Here is a 22,692-nt window from a genome sequence, read left to right as displayed (position 1 = left end):
GAAAGTGAGCGTTAGACCCTTTCCTGACTGACTCCAAATACCAGCGGTAGCCCAAAACCAGCGTTAGGAGCCTCTAACGCTGGTTTTCACGGCTACCGCCCAACTCTAAATCTAGGCCTTAGGGTTTATTTTATAGGTAAGTATTTAGTTTTAAATAGGAATTATTTAGTTAATTGTAGTAATTTTATTTAGATTTTTATTTAAATTATATTTACGTTAGGGTTAGGATTGGACTTAGGTTTAGGGGTTAATAACTTTATTATAGTGGCGGCAGATTAGGGGTTATTAAAGGATTACTTTCTGTTATAATTTTTAAGCTAAACAACTAACATATTAAAGTTAATAAACATTAATTAAAACCTACTGACCTATATTTTCTCCAAAACGAAGTTTCATAACGTTCTAAAAGTTATATCTTTTATTCGCCGATGATGTCACGTTATCCTGCCCACTAGTTTCAGCACTAAGTGTTCAAAATACTTAAACCAATAACTTTGTGTTTAAAGCACCATTTTGAAACCTAGGTATTGTAAACGGATTGGTACAGAGCAAAGGATACCCACGGAGTGGGTTTGGAAAACAATTAAATTTGCAGACAAGATTTCTGATATACGGTAGAGATATGTTAATGAAATGCTATTGATAAAAAGCGTATTTGGGGTAGTTAGTTGGTAACAGGCATAAAAAATATTTACTTACGGTGGCCCTTTAAGAGTGGAGTGCACTAGCGCCTACTAAATAAGACCTCTGGCTTTGATAATTTGACACCTAGTTGTCAAAATGGAAAGATGAAACTAATAAGGTATACCAAAGCGCCAACTATACGAAGACTGGGTCTGGACCAAATGCAATATTATCAAACGATTACAATAAACAATTTATTGAGTACACAAATAAGTTAAAAACATGGATCCATGTATAAACAATCAAATTTATACAACAATAATAGCTAAATGAATAGTTAAAACAAATAGTTATGTAACAGATATAGCATTTAAAATTTTGCAAACATTGCTCTTAAAAATATTCCTAAAAAATTCCAAATTTAGTATAAGGCTCACAACAGAAATTCAACTTTGTGTTTACCACATACACATACACAAATTTATACAGCAATAATAGCTAAATGAATAGTTAAAACAAATAGTTATATAGCAGATATGGCATTTAAAATTGTGCAAACATTGCTCTTAAAAAATATTCATAAAAAAATACAAATTAAGTATAAGGCACACAACAAAAATTCAACTTTGTGTTTACCACATACACATAATAGGTGAAATATATTAGTCAGTTGAATTTCTGTTGTGAGCCTTATACTAAATTTGGAATTTTTTAGGAATATTTTTAAGAGCAATGTTTGCAAAATTTTAAATGCTATATCTGTTACATAACTATTTGTTTTAACTATTCATTTAGCTATTATTGTTGTATAAATTTGATTGTTTATATATGGATCCATGTTTTTAACGTATTTGTGTACTCAATAAATTGTTTATTGTAATCGTTTGATAATATTGCATTTGGTCCAGACCCAGCCTTCATATAGTTGGCGCTTTGGTATACCTTATTAGGGGTTATTAAGTGTAGGTAGGTGGCGGCGACATTGGGGGAGGCAGAGTAGGGGTTAATAAATAAAAAGTAGGTGTTGGCGATGTTGGGGGCAGCAGATTAGGGGTTCATAGGGATAATGTAGGTGGCAGCGGTGTCTGGAGCGGCAGGGTTAATAATATAATGTAGGTGTCGGCGATGTCAGGGGCGGCAGATTAGGGGTTAATAAGTGTAATATTAGGGGTGTTTAGACTCCGGGTTCATGTTAGGGTGTTAGGTGTAGACATAGCTTTTCTTTCCCCATAGGAATCAATGGGGCTGCGTTAGAAGCTGAACGCTGCTTTTCTGCACATGTTTTTGATTCGTATGGGGAAATCGTGCACAAGCACGTTTTGACAGCTCACCGCTACCGTAAGCAACGCTGGTATTGAGGTGATATGTGGAGCTAAATTTTGCTCTACGCTCACTTTTTTGCGGATAACGCCGGGTTTAAAAAAACCTGTAATACCAGCGTTGTCTTAAGTAAGCGGTGAGAAAAAAATGCTTGTTAGCAACGCACCCCTGTTACCGCAAAACTCGTAATCTCGGTGTATGTTTTGATTTAGTTTGAAAGAAATAGCTAGTTTACATGCTGATAACCTTTTATGCACATTGTACAGAGATGGTTTTGGCTGATGTTTACTCAGAGAAGTGACAGATCAGTTCTATATGAACTTCCAAAGTGCTGGTAGAGGAAGCACACTACACTACATTATGAATGCAAATTGCATGTGTGAAGACTTAAGAGTAGACTTGAGTTATCTGATCATGCAATGATGCAAAGGTGCAATTTTGTAGACATATATTGCTTTGTAGGTTGTTGTTTGAGCAATTTATATATATATTTACACACAAACACTTTGTAATACTCTATCCAGGGGTGTCCAAACTTTGCTCTCCAGAGGTTTTGGAACTACATTTCCCATGATGCTCAGCTAGATAAAATGCTGGCTGAGCATCATCGGAAATGTAGTTCCAAAACCGACACTATTGTAACATTTTCTATAATTTAGAAATATTACTTAACAGCACACATTAACCCCTTAACGACCAACGACGTATGGGGTACGTCCTGCAAAAAAATGCAGTTAATGACCAAGGACGTACCCCATACGTTGTTGGTCTTTGAAAGCAGTGGAAGCGATCCTGATAGCTTCCAGATGCTTTCATGTTATTGCAGTGATGCCTCAATATTGAGGCATCCTGCAATAACTGTTTTTAGCCATCCGATGCAGAGAGAGCCACTCTGTGGCCCTCTCTGCATCGGCTATCGATGGCTGTTATCGTTGGTGGGTGGGAGCTCATCCTGGGAGGCAGGTGGGCAGTCATTGGAGGAGGGGGGAGGGATCTTATGCGGGTGCGCGCACGTGCACGAGAGCCGTGCACACGCGTGCACGAGAGCCGTGCACGGGCGCGCGCGTGCACGTGAGATCTGTTTCAGCATCAATATGCTGTAGATCTGGAGGGTGGGAGAGAGGACTGGGGAGGGTGGGATTTGAAAATCAATGCATCTGGGAGAGGGTGGGGGGTTGGATGTTGAGGGGGGGCAGCTACACTACAGAAATAAAGAACATTTTTAATAAAATAAAAAAATTCAAATGCAATATTATTTTTCAAACTGGGTACTGGCAGATAGCTGCCAGTACCCAATATGCTGCACAATAAAGGCAGAGGGGGGGGGGTTTAAGAGCTGTTTGGGGGGGGATCAGGGAGGTTGGGGGCTAAGGGGGGTCCTACACAGCAGACACATTTTTTTTTTTTTTTTAAAACCTAAAACCCCCCAAAAAACTTTTATTTTAGTACTGGCAGACTTTCTGCCAGTACTTAAGATGGCGGGGACAGTTGTCGGGTGGGGGAGGGAAGGGAGCTGTTTGGGAGGGATCAGGGGGTGGGATGTGTCAGGTGGGAGGCTGATCTCTACACTAAAGCTAAAATTAACCCTGCAAGCTCCCTACAAGCTACCTAATTAACTCCTTCACTGCTAGACATAATATACGTGTGATGCGCAGCGGCATTTAGCGACCTTCTAACTACCAAAAAGCAATGCCAAAGACATATATGTCTGCTATTTCTGAACAAAGGGGATCCCAGAGAAGCATTTACAACCATTTGTGCAATAATTGCACAAGCTGTTTGTAAATAATTTCAGTGAGAAACCTAAAGTTTGTGAAAAAATTTGTGCAAAAGTGAACATTTTTTTTTTATTTGATCGCATTTGGCGGTGAAATGGTGGCATGAAATATACCAAAATGGGCCTAGATCAATACTTTGGGATGTCTTCTAAAAATATATATATACATGTCAAGGGATATTCAGGTATTCCTGAAAGATATTAGTGTCCCAATGTAACTAGCGCTAATTTTGAAAAAAAGTGGTTTGGAAATAGCGAAGTGCTACTTGTATTTATGGCCCTATAACTTGCAAAAAAAGCAAAGAACATGTAAACATTGGGTATTTCTAAACTCAGGACAAAATTTAGAAACTATTTAGCATGGGTGTTTTTTGGTGGTTGTAGATGTGCAACAGATTTTGGGGGTCAAAGTTTGAAAAAAATGTTTTTTTTCAATTTTTTCCTCTTATTTTATAATTTTTTTAATAGTAAATTATAAGATATGATGAAAATAATGGTATCCTTAGAAAGTCCATTTAATGGCGAGAAAAACGGTATATAGTGTGTGTGGGTACAGTAAATGAGTAAGAGGAAAATTACAGCTAAACACAAACACCACAGAAATGTAAAAATAGCCTTGGTCCCAAACGGTCAACAAATGGAAAAGTGCTCTGGTCACTAAGGGGTTAAATAGATAATTTAATGATAATTCTGTGCAACAAACATTGAAAGAAATATTTGCCTACATTGTAGCTGCTTGATCAGGAAAAATCAGGTGGGTAGATACAAAACCACAACTAACTTAATAATTTACATGGAATCTTTGACATATTATATTCCATAAGATTCCATCTCCCCAGTATATACAGTAAATGTATGCAAACTTTACGTAAAAAACGTTGTTACGTCACTTCGTTCTGTACGTGTAACTCCGACCGCCATTTTTGACAAAGGTATGCCCTTCCCCATATAAATATAACTGAATGTCGCTTGTGCAGCGAAGACAAACACATCCCCGCTGCAAAACCGTAACTCGTCTGCCTTATAGTAAACGGTGTTACCAGAGTGACTGTGGCAAATTAACATAACCATAAAACTCGTATGCAATAGCCAATAAAATCTAAATATCTGTTTAGTATCGCTCCCATCGGCTTGAACTGGTTACGCGCACCCAAGAGCATCATGGGAATAAAAAGTCATTTGAGGCTTTCCTGTGTTAGAATCACTTCCGGTTTTACTGTTCGCGCGTTCATATCTAAGTTTTATCTGCTGAGCTTTGTGTTGTTTGTTTTTTGTCTATGTTCAGCGACCGTAGAAATCACTGAAATTGAGTGAAGATTGGTGATTTTAAAGACAATCAGTAATTGACCATTAGGTATGTGTTGCTGGACTTATATGTACTATTGTCACTTATAATAAGATATTAAGGAGATAGCAGTGTGTAAGGTACTGGAGAGGTGACTGTGTATATGGCTGAAAGGACATCTTTATAATATATGTTACTGGTGGATGGGACATTGTATGTCAGACAGGAAATCTCTATCATTCGAATCTATTTGTCTATATAGGAACCTCTGTCATAGAAGGGACACAGCTATACTGAAATCTTCATTAAAGGTATTGGGGAGCTGGCATTGTTAGAAGCATACAATACATTTCTATTATTATGTTGTTTATCTGTAAGGTCCTAGGGCAGTAATGGTGAACTTTGGCACTCCAGAGGTTTCTGAACTACATTACCCATGATGCTCGACTGGACTTTAGCGTGCCTAAGCATCATGGGAAATGTAGTTCTGAAACATCTGGAGTGCAATGGTTCGCCACTGTCCTGGGGACAACTGTATGTTTGAGATTTATAGGGACAGTAAAGTCGAAATTAATCTTTCATGATTCGGATAGAGCATGCAATTTTAAACAGCTTTCTAATTTACTTCAGTTTTATCAAATTTGCTTTGTTCTTTTGGTATCCTTTTTTTGAAGAGTAAAACTAGGTAGGCGCATAAAGGCTCAGAAGTGTGCATCTGTCTTTAGTTCTCTATGGCAGCAGTGTTTTGCAAGATTGTATAACAAAGCTACAAATAGTGTTGCAAAACACTGCTGCCATAGAGAACTAAAGACACGTGCACACTCCTGAGCTCTTATGAGCCTACCTAGTTTTACTCTTCAATAAACGATACCAAGAGAACAATGCACATTTGATAACAGAAGTAAAATGGAAAGTTGTTTAAAATTGCATGCTCTATCTGAATCATGAAAGAAAAATGGGGTTTTATGTCCCTTTTAAGGGGCATCTCTATATATATTATATATCTTTATATAAGACATCGGAGGGAAGGCCTCGTGTAGGAGACAGAAGTGATAATTGTATAATATAGATCTCTACATATAGTTTTGGGAAAGAGCTATGTGTTTGTTACTTGGGGGAGTGGACTGTTTGTATGAGACAGAAAAGACAGCTCAGTTTAACACTAACTGTGCAATTGACCTTTTGATAATAGAAAAGCTTGGAGATGGTGGTTTATAATTAAATTATACGTATCGGTTAAGGGGAAACCGAACACAATTTTTTTCTTTTATGATTCAGATAGAGAATGCAATTTTAAGCAACTTTCTAATTTACTCCTATTATCAATTTTTTTTTTTCATTCTCTTGCTATCTTTATTTGAGAAATAAGGCATCTAAGCTAAAGAGCCAGCCAATTTTTGGTTCGGAACCTGGATAGCACTTGTTTATTGGTGGGTGAATTTATCCACCAATCAGCAAGAACAACCCAGGTTGTTCACCAAAAATGGGCTGGCAACTAAACTTACATTCTTGCTTTTCAAATAAAGATTCCAAGAGAATGAAGAAAATGTTAATAGGAGTAAATTAGAAAGTTGCTTAAAATGTCATGCTCTATCTGAATCACAAAAGAAAAAAATTGGGTTCATTGTCCTTTAATCTAGACGCAATTATAAGATTTAATTCTCTCTCCCATCTAGTGTAAAGAATACCATCAGCATTTTCTGGGTCTCTACATAGTCGAGCATCTGAATTACCTTTCCATAAAGAGAACAGCTATCATCTTTGGCATTTTAATTCAACAAAAAGAAAAAGGTATAAAAAGCTAAGTATTGTCAAAAAAATACACCTGCACAATCAATTTTAACCTTTTTTGTAAAATATATAAATTTGAATAACAAAAACTCCTTTTTTTTTTTTTGTTATTTAAAACTTATGTTTTTGATACGTCTCCCCAGCAATTGTAGCCTGTAGCTCAAGGAGTGAAGTTTAGTAGTCATCTATAATATTGAACTGGCCACACTTTTTTTATATATTTAAATGTGTACAATAAAAAAATGAAATAATAAAAAAGTTATGAGCCAAAACAACATTTTAGGTTGCTCGTTGGTTACAGGGTTTGTCAAGTCCTGTAGATACACACAGACCCGTAGCACTCAGGCTCCTGCCCGGTTCCTGTAGCATTCTTCAGTGTCGGCACACAGAGGAGGTTAGCCACCTGACCGGAGGACCACCTCTATTGAAGCGGCAAATAGACAACAGTGAAATAAAGTAACTCCGCACTCAGTGTAAAGCCGTGGTCCAAACCACCAAGAGTATAATTTCAAAGCTTTATTAATAGTCCATATAAAAACACACACCTAGATTTGGAGTTTTGCGTTAGCTGTCAAAACCAGCGTTAGAGGCTCCTAACACTGGTTTTGGCCGCCCGCTGGTATTTGGAGTCAGTCAGGAAAGGGTCTAACGCTCACTTTCCAGCCGCAACTTTTCCATACCGCAGATCCCCCTACGCCATTTGCGTATCCTATCTTTTCAATGGGATCTTTCTAACGCCGGTTTTTAGAGTCTTGGCTGAAGTGAGCGTTAGAAATCTAACGACAAAACTCCAGCCGCAGAAAAAAGTCAGGAGTTAAGAGCTTTATGGGCTAACGCCGGTTCATAAAGCTCTTAACTCCTGTGCTCTAAAGTACACTAACACCCATAAACTACCTATGTACCCCTAAACCGAGGTCCCCCCACATCGCCGCCACTATAATACATTTTTTAACCCCTAATCTGCTGACCGCACACCGCCGCAACCTACATTATCCCTATGAACCCCTAATCTGCTGCCCCTAACACCACCGACCCCTATATTATATTTATTAACCCCTAATCTGCCGCCCCCAACGTCGCCTCCACCTACCTACAATTATTAACCCCTAATCTGCCGACCGGACCTCACCGCTACTATAATAAATGTATTAACCCCTAATCCGCCTCACTCCCGCCTCAATAACCCTGTAATAAATAGTATTAACCCCTAATCTGCCCTCCCTAACATCGCCGACACCTAACTTCAAGTATTAACCCCTAATCTGCCGACCGGACCTCACCGCTACTCTAATAAATGTATTAACCCCTAAAGCTAAGTCTAACCTTAACCCTAACACCCCCCTAAGTTAAATATAATTTAAATCTAACGAAATAAATTAACTCTTATTAAATAAATTATTCCTATTTAAAGCTAAATACTTACCTGTAAAATAAACCCTAATATAGCTACAATATAACAAATAATTATATTGTAGCTATTTTAGGATTTATATTTATTTTACAGGCAACTTTGTAATTATTTTAACCAGGTACAATAGCTATTAAATAGTTAAGAACTATTTAATAGCTACCTAGTTAAAATAATTACAAAATTACCTGTAAAATAAATCCTAACCTAAGTTACAATTAAACCTAACACTATACTATCATTAAATTAATTAAATAAAATACCTACAATTATCTACAATGAAATAAACTAACTAAGTTACAAAAAATAAAAAAAATATTTACAGACATTAGAAAAATATTACAACAATTTTAAACTAATTACACCTACTCTAAGCCCCCTAATAAAATAACAAAGACCCCCAAAATAAAAAAATGCCCTACCCTATTCTAAATTAAAAAAGTTCAAAGCTCTTTTACCTTACCAGCCCTTAAAAGGGCCTTTAGCGGGGCATGCCCCAAAGAAAACTGCTCTTTTGCCTGTAAAAAAAAAATACAACCCCCCTTAAATAAACCTAACACTAAGCCCCTGAAGATCTCCCTACCTTGTATTCACCACGCCGGGTTCACCGATCCGTCCTTGCTCCGACGTCTTCATCCAAGCCCAAGCGGGAGCTGAAGAGGTCCATGATCCGGCTGAAGTCTTCATCCAAGCGGGAGCTGAAGAGGTCCATGATCCGGCTGAAGTCTTCTATCAAGCGGCATCTTCAATCTTCTTTCTTCCGGATCCATGTTCATCCCGCCGACGCAGAACATCCATCTTCACCGACGAATGACGGTTCCTTTAAGGGACGTCATCCAAGATGGCGTCCCTCGAATTCCGATTGGCTGATAGGATTCCATCAGCCAATCGGAATTAAGGTAGGAAAATTCTGATTGGCTGATGGAATCAGCCAATCAGATTGAGCTCGCATTCTATTGGCTGTTCCGATCAGCCAATAGAATGCGAGCTCAATCTGATTGGATCAGCCAATCGGATTGAACTTGAATCTGATTGGCTGATTCCATCAGCCAATCAGAATTTTCCTACCTTAATTCCGATTGGCTGATAGAATCCTATCAGCCAATCGGAATTCGAGGGACGCCATTTTGGATGACGTCCCTTAAAGGAACCGTCATTCATCGGGAAGTCGTCGGTGAAGATGGATGTTCCGCGTCGGCGGGATGAACATGGATCTGGAAGAAAGAAGATTGAAGATGCCGCTTGATAGAAGACTTCAGCCGGATCATGGACCTCTTCAGCTCCCGCTTGGATGAAGACTTCAGCCGGATCATGGACATCTTCAGCCCCCGCTTGGGCTTGGATGAAGACGTCGGAGCAAGGACGGATCGGTGAACCCGGCGTGGTGAATACAAGGTAGGGAGATCTTCAGGGGCTTAGTGTTACGTTTATTTAAGGGGGGTTTGGGTTAGATTAGGGGTATGTGGGTGGTGGGTTGTAATGTTGGGGGGGGTATTGTATGTTTTCTTTTTACAGGCAAAAGAGCTGAATTCTTTGGGGCATGCCCCGCAAAAAGCCCTTTTAAGGGCTGGTAAGGTAAAAGAGCTTTGAACTTTTTTATTTTAGAATAGGGTAGGGCATTTTTTTATTTTGGGGGGCTTTGTTATTTTATTAGGGGGCTTAGAGTAGGTGTAATTAGCTTAAAACTGTTATAATATTTTTCTAATGTCTGTAAATATGTTTTTATTTTTTGTAACTTAGTTCTTTTTTATTTTTTGTACTTTAGTTAGTTTATTTAATTGTATTTATTTGTAGGTATTGTATTTATTAATTTATTGATAGTGTAGTGTTAGGTTTAATTGTAGATAATTGTAGGTATTTTATTTAATAAATTTATTGATAGTGTAGTGTTAGGATTTATTTTACAGGTAATTTTGTAATTATTTTAACTAGGTAGCTATTAAATAGTTATTAACTATTTAATAGCTATTGTACCTGGTTAAAATAAATACAAAGTTGCCTGTAAAATAAATATAAATCCTAAAATAGCTACAATATAATTATTCGTTATATTGTAGCTATATTAGGGTTTATTTTACAGGTAAGTATTTAGCTTTAAATAGGAATAATTTATTTAATAAGAGTTAATTTATTTTGTTAGATTTAAATTATATTTAATTTAGGGGGGTGTTAGTGTTAGGTTTAGACTTAGCTTTAGGGGTTAATAAATTTAATAGAGTAGCGGTGAGGTCCGGTCGGCAGATTAGGGGTTAATACTTGAAGTTAGGTGTCGGTGATGTTAGGGAGGGCAGATTAGGGGTTAATACTATTTATTATAGGGTTAGTGAGGCGGATTAGGGGTTAATACATTTATTATAGTAGCGGTGAGGTCCGGTCGGCAGATTAGGGGTTAATAATTGTAGGTAGGTGGCGGCGACGTTGTGGGGGGCAGATTAGGGGTTAATAAATATAATATAGGGGTCGGCGGGGGTTAGGGGTAGCAGATTAGGGGTACATAGCTATAACGTAGGTTGCGGCGGTGTACGGAGCGGCAGATTAGGGGTTAAAAAAATATGCAGGTGTCAGCGATAGCGGGGGCGGCAGATTAGGGGTTAATAAGTGTAAGGTTAGGGGTGTTTAGACTCGGGGTACATGTTAGGGTGTTAGGTGCAGACTTAGGAAGTGTTTCCCCATAGGAAACAATGGGGCCGCGTTAGGAGCTGAACGCTGCTTTTTTGCAGGTGTTAGGTTTTTTTTCAGCTCAAACTGTCCCATTGTTTCCTATGGGGGAATCGTGCACAAGCACGTTTTTTAAGCTGGCCGCGTCCGTAAGCACGGCTGGTATTGAGAGTTGCAGTGGCGGTAAATATGCTATACGCTCCTTTTTTGGAGCCTAACGCAGCCCTTCTGTGAACTCTAAATACCAGCGGTATTTAAAAGGTGCGGCCAAAAAAAAGCATGCGTAGCTAACGCACCCCTTTGGCCGCAAAACTCCAAATCTAGGCTTTTGAATCCTTAACCCTTTCCTGCTGTTAGGACGTTCTATGTTGTTCTAACTGTGCTGGGCTTTAGTGCTGTTAGGACAGCATAGAATGTGCTAATTGTTTCCGTGTCCTGCACCCACTCCATTGCCTCCTGCGTGCTGGATCTGGTTGGGGGACGTGCGTAGCACCTCAGGCAGTCCCACAGAATACAATCAGCACTCAGTAGGAGTAGCGGTCTGCCCCTGCAACAATGTAACAGCCAATGAGTGGGATCATTGGCTGTTACAACTGTATATTTGTAAAAATAAGTAGGAGAGCTCGACCAGGAAGAGACAAAAGCTTAATAGCTTGTCTTATGGCAAATTACCACCTAGGAGCAGTCTCTTTTTTTTTCCCCAAATATGCTTTTCACTGAAAAGATCTATCCTAAAGTATATCAGTCTGATCCCGCCTATACCGGTCAGTCCAGCCCCGAAATACCAGGCAATTCTCTTCTGAACAAGGAATACGGCAGCCCCAGACGATCGTTTTAGCCTTCTTGGGCCTCGTCAGTGAGTTGCAGCCATATTCCTTTAGGCACGTTAGGCCGGGAGTCAACATCTGGTTCCCCCCATCACACTTGGGGACGCCCCAAGTGTCATAAATTATATTTGTTACAAAAAGTATAAGAGCTCGACCAGTCTACAGCGAATGATGTCCGCCTGGCATTTGATAAATTGACCCCTAAGTGGCTACAAAAAAAGACTATACATAGCCCTTTTGGAATACCCTGGGTTGTCTACTTTCGCAAATGGTATTCCTTGATGGGGTCATTTGTATTCCTGGGCTGCCATAATGTCTGAAAGGCGACTTAGGCCCAGAAAATCATTGTGCCAAATTTCCATGTAAATGGACAGGCCCCATGTTGGTCCCTGTAACTTCCTGAAATCTCATAAAACCTGTACATGGGGGTGTTTTATTGCAGTAATATCTATCAGGATGATGACATTCACAATAAAATTGTTTGGCGAACATAACATTTCTTAATTTCTAACTCTTAATTTTTTTTTTATATAAAATTATAGTTAAAGGGACACTGAAGCCAAATTTTTTCTTTTGTGATTCAGATAGAGCGTGCAATTTTAAGCAACTTTCTAATTTACTCCAATTATACATTTTTCTTCGTTCTCTTGCTTTTTTTATTTGAAAAAGAAGGCATCTAATCTATTTTTTTTTGGTTCAGGACCATGGAAAGCACTAGTTTATTGGTGGATAAATGTATCCACCAATCAGCAAGAACAACCCAGGTTATTCACCAAAAATGGGCTGGCATCTAAACTTACATTCTTGCATTTCAAATAAAAAACCAAGAGAATGAAGACAATTTGATAATAGGAGTACATTAGAAAGTTGCTTAAAATTGCATGCTCTATCTGATCCCAAAAGAAAAAAAAATTGGGTTCAGTGTCCCTTTTAAGAAATAAATATTTGGTGTTAAAAGAAAGCCCTATTTGTCCTATAGAAAACAATATATAAAAAGTGTGGGTGCACTTAATGTGAAAGAGGTAAATTATGGATGAACGGACATTGCTGAAATTCTAGGTTTTGTTTACATTCAGAACTCAGACAATTGCCTATGTCATGAAATGGTAAAAAAAAACATGCACCAAATGAAAAAGAATATGATTCAAGTGATCAATAGAGGCATAGCTGTATGCATTTTGGTTTCCACCCAGCCCTTGTTCACCAGCCTTTATATGGACTATTAATAAAGCTCTGAAGTTTTACTCTTGGCGGTTTGGACCATGGCATTGCAGTGAGTGCGGAGTTACTTTGTTTCACTTTTGTCAAGTCCTGAATTTGATTGTAATCTCCAGATGGCACATCTGGCTATCTACAGGCAGGTTAAAGTGAAGGTCAATTTTGACGAATTAGTGCCCGGCTTTTAATAATCCTATTAAAAACAAGGGCATTTTAATTCATCAAAGTTGACATTTCAAGCGTTTTCTTCAAAATCATACCTTTCCTGAGAGCCGCTGCAGCGCTTCCTCCGCTCGTCGCAAGCCCCCTTCACGGGTCCAAAATGACGAATCCTGCTTCATCCAATCACGGCGTTCCCTCAGGCCATGATCCCCCCCGGGGGACGGGGACGCTGTGATTAGACGACGCCGGATTCGTAATTTCTGATGTAAGCAGAGGCTTCCGACGGCCGGGGGAATCGCTGGAGCAGCTTTCAGGATTAAAAGGTAAGTTTTTGAAGAAAACGCTTGAAATGTCAATTTTGATGAATTAAGGTGCCCTTGTTTTTAATAGGATTATTAAAAACGGCACTAATTCGTCAAAATTTACCTTCACTTTAAAGTCCAAGCAAATTAGCATAAAAAGGAGGGGTAGTTTAGCTGACAGCCCCCAAAGCAGAACATGATGTGATCTGAGATGTCATCACAGAAAATGCAGCATGTCTGCAAAAACAATGGGACACATGCAGGAACTTTTGGCTTTTTAGCACATGCAGCACTGTTTTGTACCAGACTGTTGTCTTCAAACAGCACTGTGCTCTGGCTGTACTGTGCAAGTTTTCCTTAACACAGTGCATCCAGAACAAAGTAAGGTTTGAAGAGAACAGACAAATATGGATCAGCGCTGCAAAGCAGCAGCACATTTATTGTTGACTGTCTCTCAGATCTTTTCACAAGATATTTTAAAAACGTAACAAAATGTTGTTTTTTATTTTTAATGCAATCTTCAGCTTCTGCACTATATATTATAAAACTAAAAATTGCTTTATTCTCCAGTTAATCAACACATTGCAACTGAACTGGTGCCTTAGTGTAACTGTCTAATTTGTATTTTACTTTAAAATGATCTGCAGAAAACTTTTCACTAATAAAATCTCATTGCAGAAAGTGAAGAAAAGTTCTGCCTCTGGACTGACAGCAATTGCATGTAACAACAAAGATACACGTTTTAGGGGATGTTATAGCATTAGAAATAATTATTAGTAATCTCTATTTTACAAATAAATTGTGATCACCTTGACTGATGGCACTGCAGTTGCTAGATCAGCTGTTAATGAGGCGCTACCTCATTTAGCAATGCTGTGAGCTTGCGCACCGAGAACAATATGTGCGGTCCCCAAAATGTACAAGCGAAGGCAGCCGTCAGCTCTTTACTAGCTTAATTAAATGACCACTAAACACGGTAAAATAGCATAATACATAATAAATAGACAAAGCAAAAGCACATTGTTTGAATTTCACATGAGACAGCCATCAGCCAGTCTATGATTAAGCGCCAGTGGGGGGCGCAAAACACGTCAGACTGTCACACAGCCTCTGTCTATTTTTTAGGGAGATGATGATAAATAGTTTTTATATTCAGTCACTGATTTTCAGCCTTTCTTTTTCTTGCTGTATGTACTAAGCAGTGTGGTTCCTGCTTATATTTTTGGCTAGCAACCTGCCGAACCATACGGACCGACATTTGATGACATCATCATCATCATCTGTCTGTGGGCTGGTAGCGGCTGTTTATGTACATTTTGAAGCCATCAGCCAATCATTGAATGCATCTATGTATATATTGTGAATTTTGCACATGCTCAGTTGGAGCTGGTACTTTAGAAAGTGTGTATGCAAAAAAAGATTTTGCATATTTAGATAATGGATGTGAATTGTAAAGTTGTTTAAAATTGTGTGCTCTATCTGAATCATGAAAGTTAAATTTTGACTTAAAGGACCATAATACCCAAATGTTTAAACACTTGAAAGTGATGCAGTATAGCTGTAAAAAGCTGACTAGAAAATATCACCTGAGCATCTCTATGTAAAAAAGAAAGATATTTTACCTCAAAAGTTTCTCAGTAGCCACATCCCCTTGTAAAGGACTTCTAAGCAGCAAATCAGTATGTCTGTCCCGGGACAGCGGAAGGAGCGAGCTTATGTGCACTCTAATGTTATTTCCCTATTCAGTTTAAGGAAGTTTACAATGAAATCTCGTGAGAGTTAAGTGAAATCTTATGAGATCACAGTAAAAGAGTTCATGACCTCAGCACTGTTGATGCCGATTGGCTGCTGTTCATTTCTTCTTTTTTACCTGCAGCTCGGAGCCGCTGAATTATAACTTTTTACACAGAACTTACTCTGCTGAGCTGAGGAAATTGTGAGGTAAAATATCTTCCCTTTTTACATAGAGATGCTCAGGTGATATTTTCCTGTCAGCTTTTTACAGTTATACTGCATCAGTTTCAAGTGATTTAGCATATGAGTATTATGTCCCTTTAAGCGGTCCTTTAACTGGAATGTGAGGTAGGCATAGAATAGGTATGTTGTTTATTGCCTGCTCATCCGCTCGCCTTTATCTGCTCGCACAACAGTTAGCTCTGCACTTTTAACAGGAGTGGGGGGTGGAGAGAATAAAATATTCAGGGGTCTGGAATGCCAAAATCTAGACGCTAAGATCAATTTTTGGGGTGCCTAGTAATATAGAGCACTGGTTTGTTGGCATTACACTCCCTTCTTTTTTTTTATGTCAAGAGACGCATTTTATCCCAATTCACATTTTACCTGCTGGAGTTTATTAAAGTATTTAGAAATAGCTCCCATTCCTTTCATTTTGTAACCAGAAATATTTTGCAATCACAATGTAGCATATAGCGTGGTCAGATGAGCTGCACCATACTCTTATTCAGGGCGCAATCCAGTTTCTAGGGGAAGTGGAAAAAGTGCATTTTGCAGACATAAATAAAAGGATAAAGGTAAACAAGTTTACACTAAAGTCATAATTAAACTTTCATGATTTAGATAGAGCATGCAGTTTTAAAAAAACAAAACTTCTGCTTCCTGGTATAACAAGTCATTGTAAAGGCATTTCAGGGACAGTATACACCAAATTTCATATAACTACATGTAATAGACACTACTATAAAGAAGAATATGCACAGATACTGATATACAAATCCAGTATAAATCCTTCTAAAGATGTACTTAGAAGCTCCCAGTTCAGCACTGTTGATGAGGTTAAGCTGGGACACCCACTGAAAAGGGCTGGGAAATGCACAACTGGGAGCTAGCTGAACACATCGGGTGAGCCACTGACAGGAGAGATATGTGTAACCACCAATCAGCAGCTAGCTCTCAGTACTGCATTGCAGAACAAAGCAAATGAGATAATAAGAGTAAATGGCAAAGTTGTTTAAAATGTTATGCTCTGTCTGAATCATTAAAGCAAATTTTGTAGTTTTATGTCCATTTAAGAGGGACAGTTTACCCTAAACTTTGTTTTTAATGATCCATTTTACCTGCTGGAATGTATTAAATTGCATGCAAATAACTCCTTTTACTTTATTTCAGCATTTGAAATAGATGATTTTGCCTATGTTATCACTACCTATTGTGAAAGTTTCTATACTTAAAGGGACAGTCTACACCAGAATTTTTATTGTTTTAAAAGATAGATAATCCCTTTATTACCCATTCCCCAGTTTTGCATAACCAACACAGTTATAATAATATACTTTTAACCTCTGATTATCTTGTATCTAAGCCTCTGCAAACTTCCCCCTTTATTTCAGTTCTTTTGACAGACTTGCAGTTTAGCCAATCACTGCCTGCTCCCAGATAACTTCACGTGCACGAGCACAGTGTTATCTATATGATATACGTGAACTAACACCCTCTAGTGGTGAAAAACTGTTCAAATGCATTCTGAAAAGAGGTGGCCTTCAAGGTCTAAGAAATTAGCATATGAACCTCCTAGATTAAGCTTTCAACTAAGAATACCAAGAGAACAAAGCAAAATTGGTGATAAAAGTAAATTGGAAAATTGTTTAAAATTACATGCTCTATCTGAATCATGAAAGTTTATTTTGGCCTAGACTGTCCCTTTAAGTATAGGTTAAAGATAACGTGCAAACATAGCCAGCAGAAAAAAATGCACTCCCAGTAGGAGGTAGAAGTGATAAGCAATACAATGTTACATTTCAATTGTTCTGTGTATTGGGCTTTGCGTTACAGAAATTATGTAAAGAAGCATGTGCTTGTACAGAAAGTTATAAACTAAGGCTACCTGATTACTCTGCAAGCTCAACCCATTTTGATGGGTTGTGATTTGAAAGAACAAAACCAGCTTTTTCCAATACAAAAATAAATCAAACGTAGCAATTTCTCATACATTTTAGACTCTGCAGCTGGTATAACAAGTCATTAGAAAGACATAAAGTGTAAAACAATTTTATAGTACGCTGTCCCTTCAAGTGTATGAAAAATATATTAGAAACTCAGCTCTGTATCAGTTATCAAAGATGAATATAGCTACAGGAATCAATATTTTTATAATGACACATCTCTAGTTAAAGGGCCATGATACCCAAATGTTGAAACCCTTGAAAGTGATGCAGCATAGCTGTAAAAAGCAGACTAGAAAATATCACCTGAACATCTCTATGTAAAAAACAAAGATATTTTACCTCAAAGTGTCCTAAGTATTCACACCCCATTGCAAAGGACTTTAAGCAGCAAATCAGTATGTCTGTCCCGGGACAGGCAAGGAAGTGAGCCTTGTGCACACTCATGTTATTTCCCTATTCAGTTTAAGGAAGTTTACTATGAAATCTCATGAGAGTTAAGTGAAATCTCATGAGATCACAGTAAGAGTTCATGACCTCAGCACTGTTGATGCTGATTGGCTACAGATAACTGTACTACAGTAACTGAAGTATAACTTTTTACACAGCACTTACTCTGGTGAGCTGAGGAAATTGTGAGGTAAAATATCTTCCTTTTTTACATAAGAGATGCTCAGGTGATATTTTCCTGTCAGCTTTTTACAGTTATACTGCATCAGTTTCAAGTGATTTAGCATATGAGTAATATGTCACTTGAATCTACAACAGTTTATTTCTATTTTGATGTTTAATTATTTTCATTATTATTATATTTTTTTTTAGATGCCAAGGTGCATTGTTAAAGGCTGTCAAACTAAGCAGCTTCACGCGAGACCCACAGGTGATGCTTCAATGCATACGTTTCCAACTGCTCCTGAAAGAATTAAATTATGGCTTGAGAGCACTGGACAATACACTGAAAACATTGACAGTCTTGTCCAGGAGATTGCTACTAAGAAAAGGAGTGGAAACCTACGAATGTGTTCGAAACATTTCACTCCTGATTGCTACGAGACTGTTGGAGTGAGCAAACGCCTTAAAAAAGATGCTATACCTTCTCTCTTTGGTGCTGGAACACTGGTACAAACACTGGTACAAACTCGCCCCATGGTTAAAATTATGCCAGCCCCTTCAATTTTTCAAAGTAATACAACAGTTACAGAAAACTCCTGGCCCGCTTATATTTTACCAACACACACTGAAGATAGATTTCAGCCTCCTCCAGCTAAAAAAATGGATGATAGTTTTGCAGGTGAAATCACGGAAGATGGAACTTACAAAGCTAAAGACACTTCAGATCTAAGGACTGGGATAGTCCCAATGGATAATAGCAATAAAAAAGCAGTCATTTGCATGCAATGTGCCACCAAACCACCCAATGCCAAGAAAGCAAATAAAAGGACAACCACGCATGGCTTAATTCGTTCCAGGGATATCGGCACATGGACAGGCCTGTATGAGGACTTTGTGGCAGAACGTGTTTCTGCTGGGATTGACATGTCTTCTGTGTCCTACAATTTTGCATCTGTATCAAAGCAGTCAAAAACTCAGATATCTTCTTTGGAAACCAAAAGATCTCAACGTCACCAAACTCCAACCAATAAATTATCAAATTCAATGTCACCAGCTCGAACTGCTGGTGCAACTGTTTGTAAGGGTAAAGTTAAACGTCTGTCAGATTCACATTCAGTATTGGATGAATCATCTGACAGTTTATACAGTCAATATGATGAGGCCTCCATCGCTGAGACTGGTGACATTTCTTTAGGTGACTTTTCCAATGGAAGTGATCAGAAGAAGAATCCTTTTGAAGAAAGGAAATTTATAGTGTTTGAATCCAATCTGGATAAGTTATTAAACAAACTGAAATGCTCTCATAATGGCACATGCAATGCACCAATCATCCAGAGTAAAAAAAATATTGCTGGGACAATGGTGACCGTATATGGCGATTGTCTGCTTGGTCACAAGGTTATGTTGTGGCAAAGTCAACCAAGGATAGGCCAGATGCCTGTTGGTAACTTGTTATCGTGCACTTCACTCTTGTTTAGTGGGAGCATTTACAACAAAATAGAGGAGTTTTTCCAACTGTTCAAGATCCCTTTTATTTCTCCTAAAACCTTTGGAATGTATCAAAAAAAATTTCTTTTGCCAGCCATTGACCATCGTTGGAAGAAAGAGCGTCAAGCTATAATAAATTCACTGCAAGGTAAAATGTTATGTCTGTCCGGTGATGGATATCATGACAGAAAGGAGTTTCATGCTAATCGGTGCACATATACATTGATGGAAGAAAATAGCAAAAAAATAATAGACTTCCATAATGCTCAGGCTTCGGAAACCAGTTCCATGATGGCTGTGGAATCTAAAGCTTTTAGACGATGTGTCAACAATATCTTTAATGATGGTTTGAAAGTTTATTTAATTGCAACAGATAATCATACAAGAATTAAAAAAGTTATGGCGGAAGAATATAAAGATATAAGACACCAGTTTGAAATATGGCACTACACGAGAAATCTGCGTAGAAAATTAATATTGATTGCCAATAAGAGAAGCAACAAAGCAATTACACCATGGATATCAACTGTACTTAATCAGTTATGGGTTGCAAGTGCAGTCTGTGAAGGGGATGCCAATTCCTTACGGGAGGAATGGAACACCATAACATACCATGTGACAAATCAACATACCTGGGAAGGTGGCACTATCAAACGTGGGTGTCATCATGATGATTTAAGCAAAGAGGAGGAAAAGAAGTGTCCTTGGTTGGTAAAAGGTACAAAGGCTGTGTTTGACCTAAGTGAATTTGTTCATGACAAACAAATTCAACAAGATTTGACTCAGCTAACGGAGTTTTGTAATGCTGCAAATACTGATTTTCTGCATAGCATGTTGCTTAAGTACAGGCCAAGGGGTTTCCACTTTAAAATGAACTGCATTGAGGCTAGAACCAAGCTAGCAATTCTAGCCCACAATGCGAATATGGAGAAACCACAATTCCGAAAACAGCTATGCAGCCCCGGAAAAGGGCCATTTGGTGCTTTACAACACAAACCTTTTCTTTCTTACCCCAAAAATCAAGATCACCTCAAACCTGTATATAACAGTATAACAAATGACCATCTGCATAATATTATGAATGATGTTTTTAGATTGGCTTCTGGAACGCTTTTACGTGATTAGCAGCAACAAATTGTTGCCTAAAAATATACTAACTCCATGTCCAGAAATGATCGGTAGTGATACTGACGCTACTTGCTAGCAGGACCAAACAATATGGATTACAGCAGCTTCAATTTTTTTTTTTTTTTTTTTATTGAAATAAACTTTATTCTAAATATTTATTTTTTTTGGGCGAGGGGGGGCTTGAGAAAGACATCAATTATTTATTATATTAGATTAATGTGACTATTAGAAATATACATTAGGTGTAATCTAATAAAGCCCTACTCCTTTAATGGGACACTCAAGTCAAAATTAACTTTCATGATTCAGATAGAGCAGGTGATTTTAAACAACTATCTAATTTATTTATGTTAACAAACTGTGCACAGTCTTTTTATATTTACACTTTTTGAGTCACCAGCTCCTACTGAGCATGTGCAAGAATCCATATATGGAATTGGGATTGGCTGATGGTTGTCAATTGATACAGGAGGAGTGAAAATGGACCTAACATTGGAATTATGCAAATCTACTTTATTTACTGGTCCTTTTAATATGACTTTCTTTTTTAATTTTGGTTTTGTGATGCTATACATTCTTCATGTTAAAGGGAAAGGAAACCCCCACATTTTCTTTCATTATTCGCATAGAATATACAATAACAAACAATTTTTCAATTTACTTCTATTATCAAATTTGCTTAAAGGAATAGTCTTGTCAAATTTAAACTTTCATGATTTGGAAAGAGCGGGCAACTTTCTAATTTACTCCTATTATCAATTTTTCTTTGTACTCGTTGTATCTTTATTTGAAAAAGTAAGAATGCAAACATAGGAGCCAGCCCATTTTTTTGTTCAGCACCTGGGTAGCACTTTCTGATTGGTGTCTAAATGTAGCCACCAATCAGCAAGCGCTACCCAGGTGCTGAACCAAAAAATGGGCCGGCTTCTAAGCTTACATTCAAATTAAGATACCAAGAGAAGGAAGAAAAATTGATAATTGGAATAAATTAGAAATGTGCTTAAAATTGCTGCTCTATCTGAATCATAAAAAGTTGAATTTTGACCTATTACTTTAATTCTCTTGTTATCCTTTGCTGAAGGAACAGCATTGCACTACTGGCAGCTAGCTGAACACATCTAGTCACCCAATCACAAGCGACAAATGTGTGCAGGAACCAATCAGCAGCTAGCTCCCACTAGCGTAGGATATGTGCGTATTATTTTTCAAGAACAAGGGATACCAAGAAAACGAAACGCATTTGAAAATCGAAGTGGATTTAACAGTCTTAAAATTACATGTTGTATTTGAATTGTGCAAGTTTAATTCTGACTTTCCTATACCTTTTTAAGCAGTGTTCTGATTTTTTTTTCCTGTCAATTGCCAGATTTTTAATTAGGTTTTTTATTTTTGCTTAAATGTAAATGTTGATATATACTTAGTTTTACAAACATTTAAGTACATAGGGGCATATTTATCAATGTGCGAGCGGACATGATACGAAGTAGCGTATCATGTCCGCCGCACATCGATAAATTGCGACAGCATACACTGTTGGCATTTATCATTGCACCAGCAGTTCTTGTGAACTGATGGTGCAATGCCGCCCACTGCAGATTCGCGGCCAATTCGTTTTTTGGGGTGTGTATTGCAATGTTTACTGTCCTTTTAATAAAAACGGAAGTACAAAAAAGTTTCAGTTGCTAACAGAATTCAAGTAGTTTAATTATAATAATAAAAATATACCACCACCTGTCTTTAACCCCTTAAGCTGTATGTCGATGGTCGTTAAAGGGATTGTCTGGGTACAATAGCGTCGCAAGACCGTGCATGCTTACTAAAATCGAGACTGCGCTATTGAAAAAGTCACCCCCATAGTGGTCGTTCAGGGGTTAATTGCTTCATCAAAGTATGTGATTTTTATTTTGGTTGAGTCATTTTTTACATGCAAGTGTGCCTTAGTTTTTTTTTCAAATTCAAAATAAACACTGCCATTTTTTGTTTGTGTATTGTATTTCTAGATTTTATGTTGTGTTTTTGTATTTTTGTTTTAAACTTTTTTTTTTTTGCAACGCATGTATTCGCAAACAAGTTTTGTAATAGATTTTATTGTATGTGGAACGTGCTGAGCATATACCTCCTGTATTCCTGGTACACCAAATAAACACGCCAGTTCAGGGAGCTAATGCCCATTAGAGACTGTTCATACTCAGT

General features: G+C 37.9%; 1 protein-coding gene across 1 annotated transcript; it reads left to right on the top strand.

The window, feature by feature from the left end:
* The first annotated feature begins 4,953 nt into the window (after nucleotides 1–4,953).
* LOC128636062 (uncharacterized) lies at nucleotides 4,954–21,464 on the top strand. Its single transcript, XM_053689130.1, has 3 exons — nucleotides 4,954–5,075; nucleotides 6,683–6,797; nucleotides 18,094–21,464. Exon 3 carries the CDS (start codon nucleotides 18,094–18,096, stop codon nucleotides 20,494–20,496), a length of 2,403 nt encoding a protein of 800 aa, XP_053545105.1. The 5' UTR covers nucleotides 4,954–5,075; nucleotides 6,683–6,797; the 3' UTR covers nucleotides 20,497–21,464.
* The last annotated feature ends 1,228 nt before the right edge of the window (nucleotides 21,465–22,692 follow it).

Source organism: Bombina bombina, chromosome 7, assembly GCF_027579735.1.
Source record: "Bombina bombina isolate aBomBom1 chromosome 7, aBomBom1.pri, whole genome shotgun sequence".
In the NCBI taxonomy this organism is placed as follows: domain Eukaryota; kingdom Metazoa; phylum Chordata; class Amphibia; order Anura; family Bombinatoridae; genus Bombina; species Bombina bombina.
This window is presented reverse-complemented; position numbering and strand designations above follow the sequence as displayed.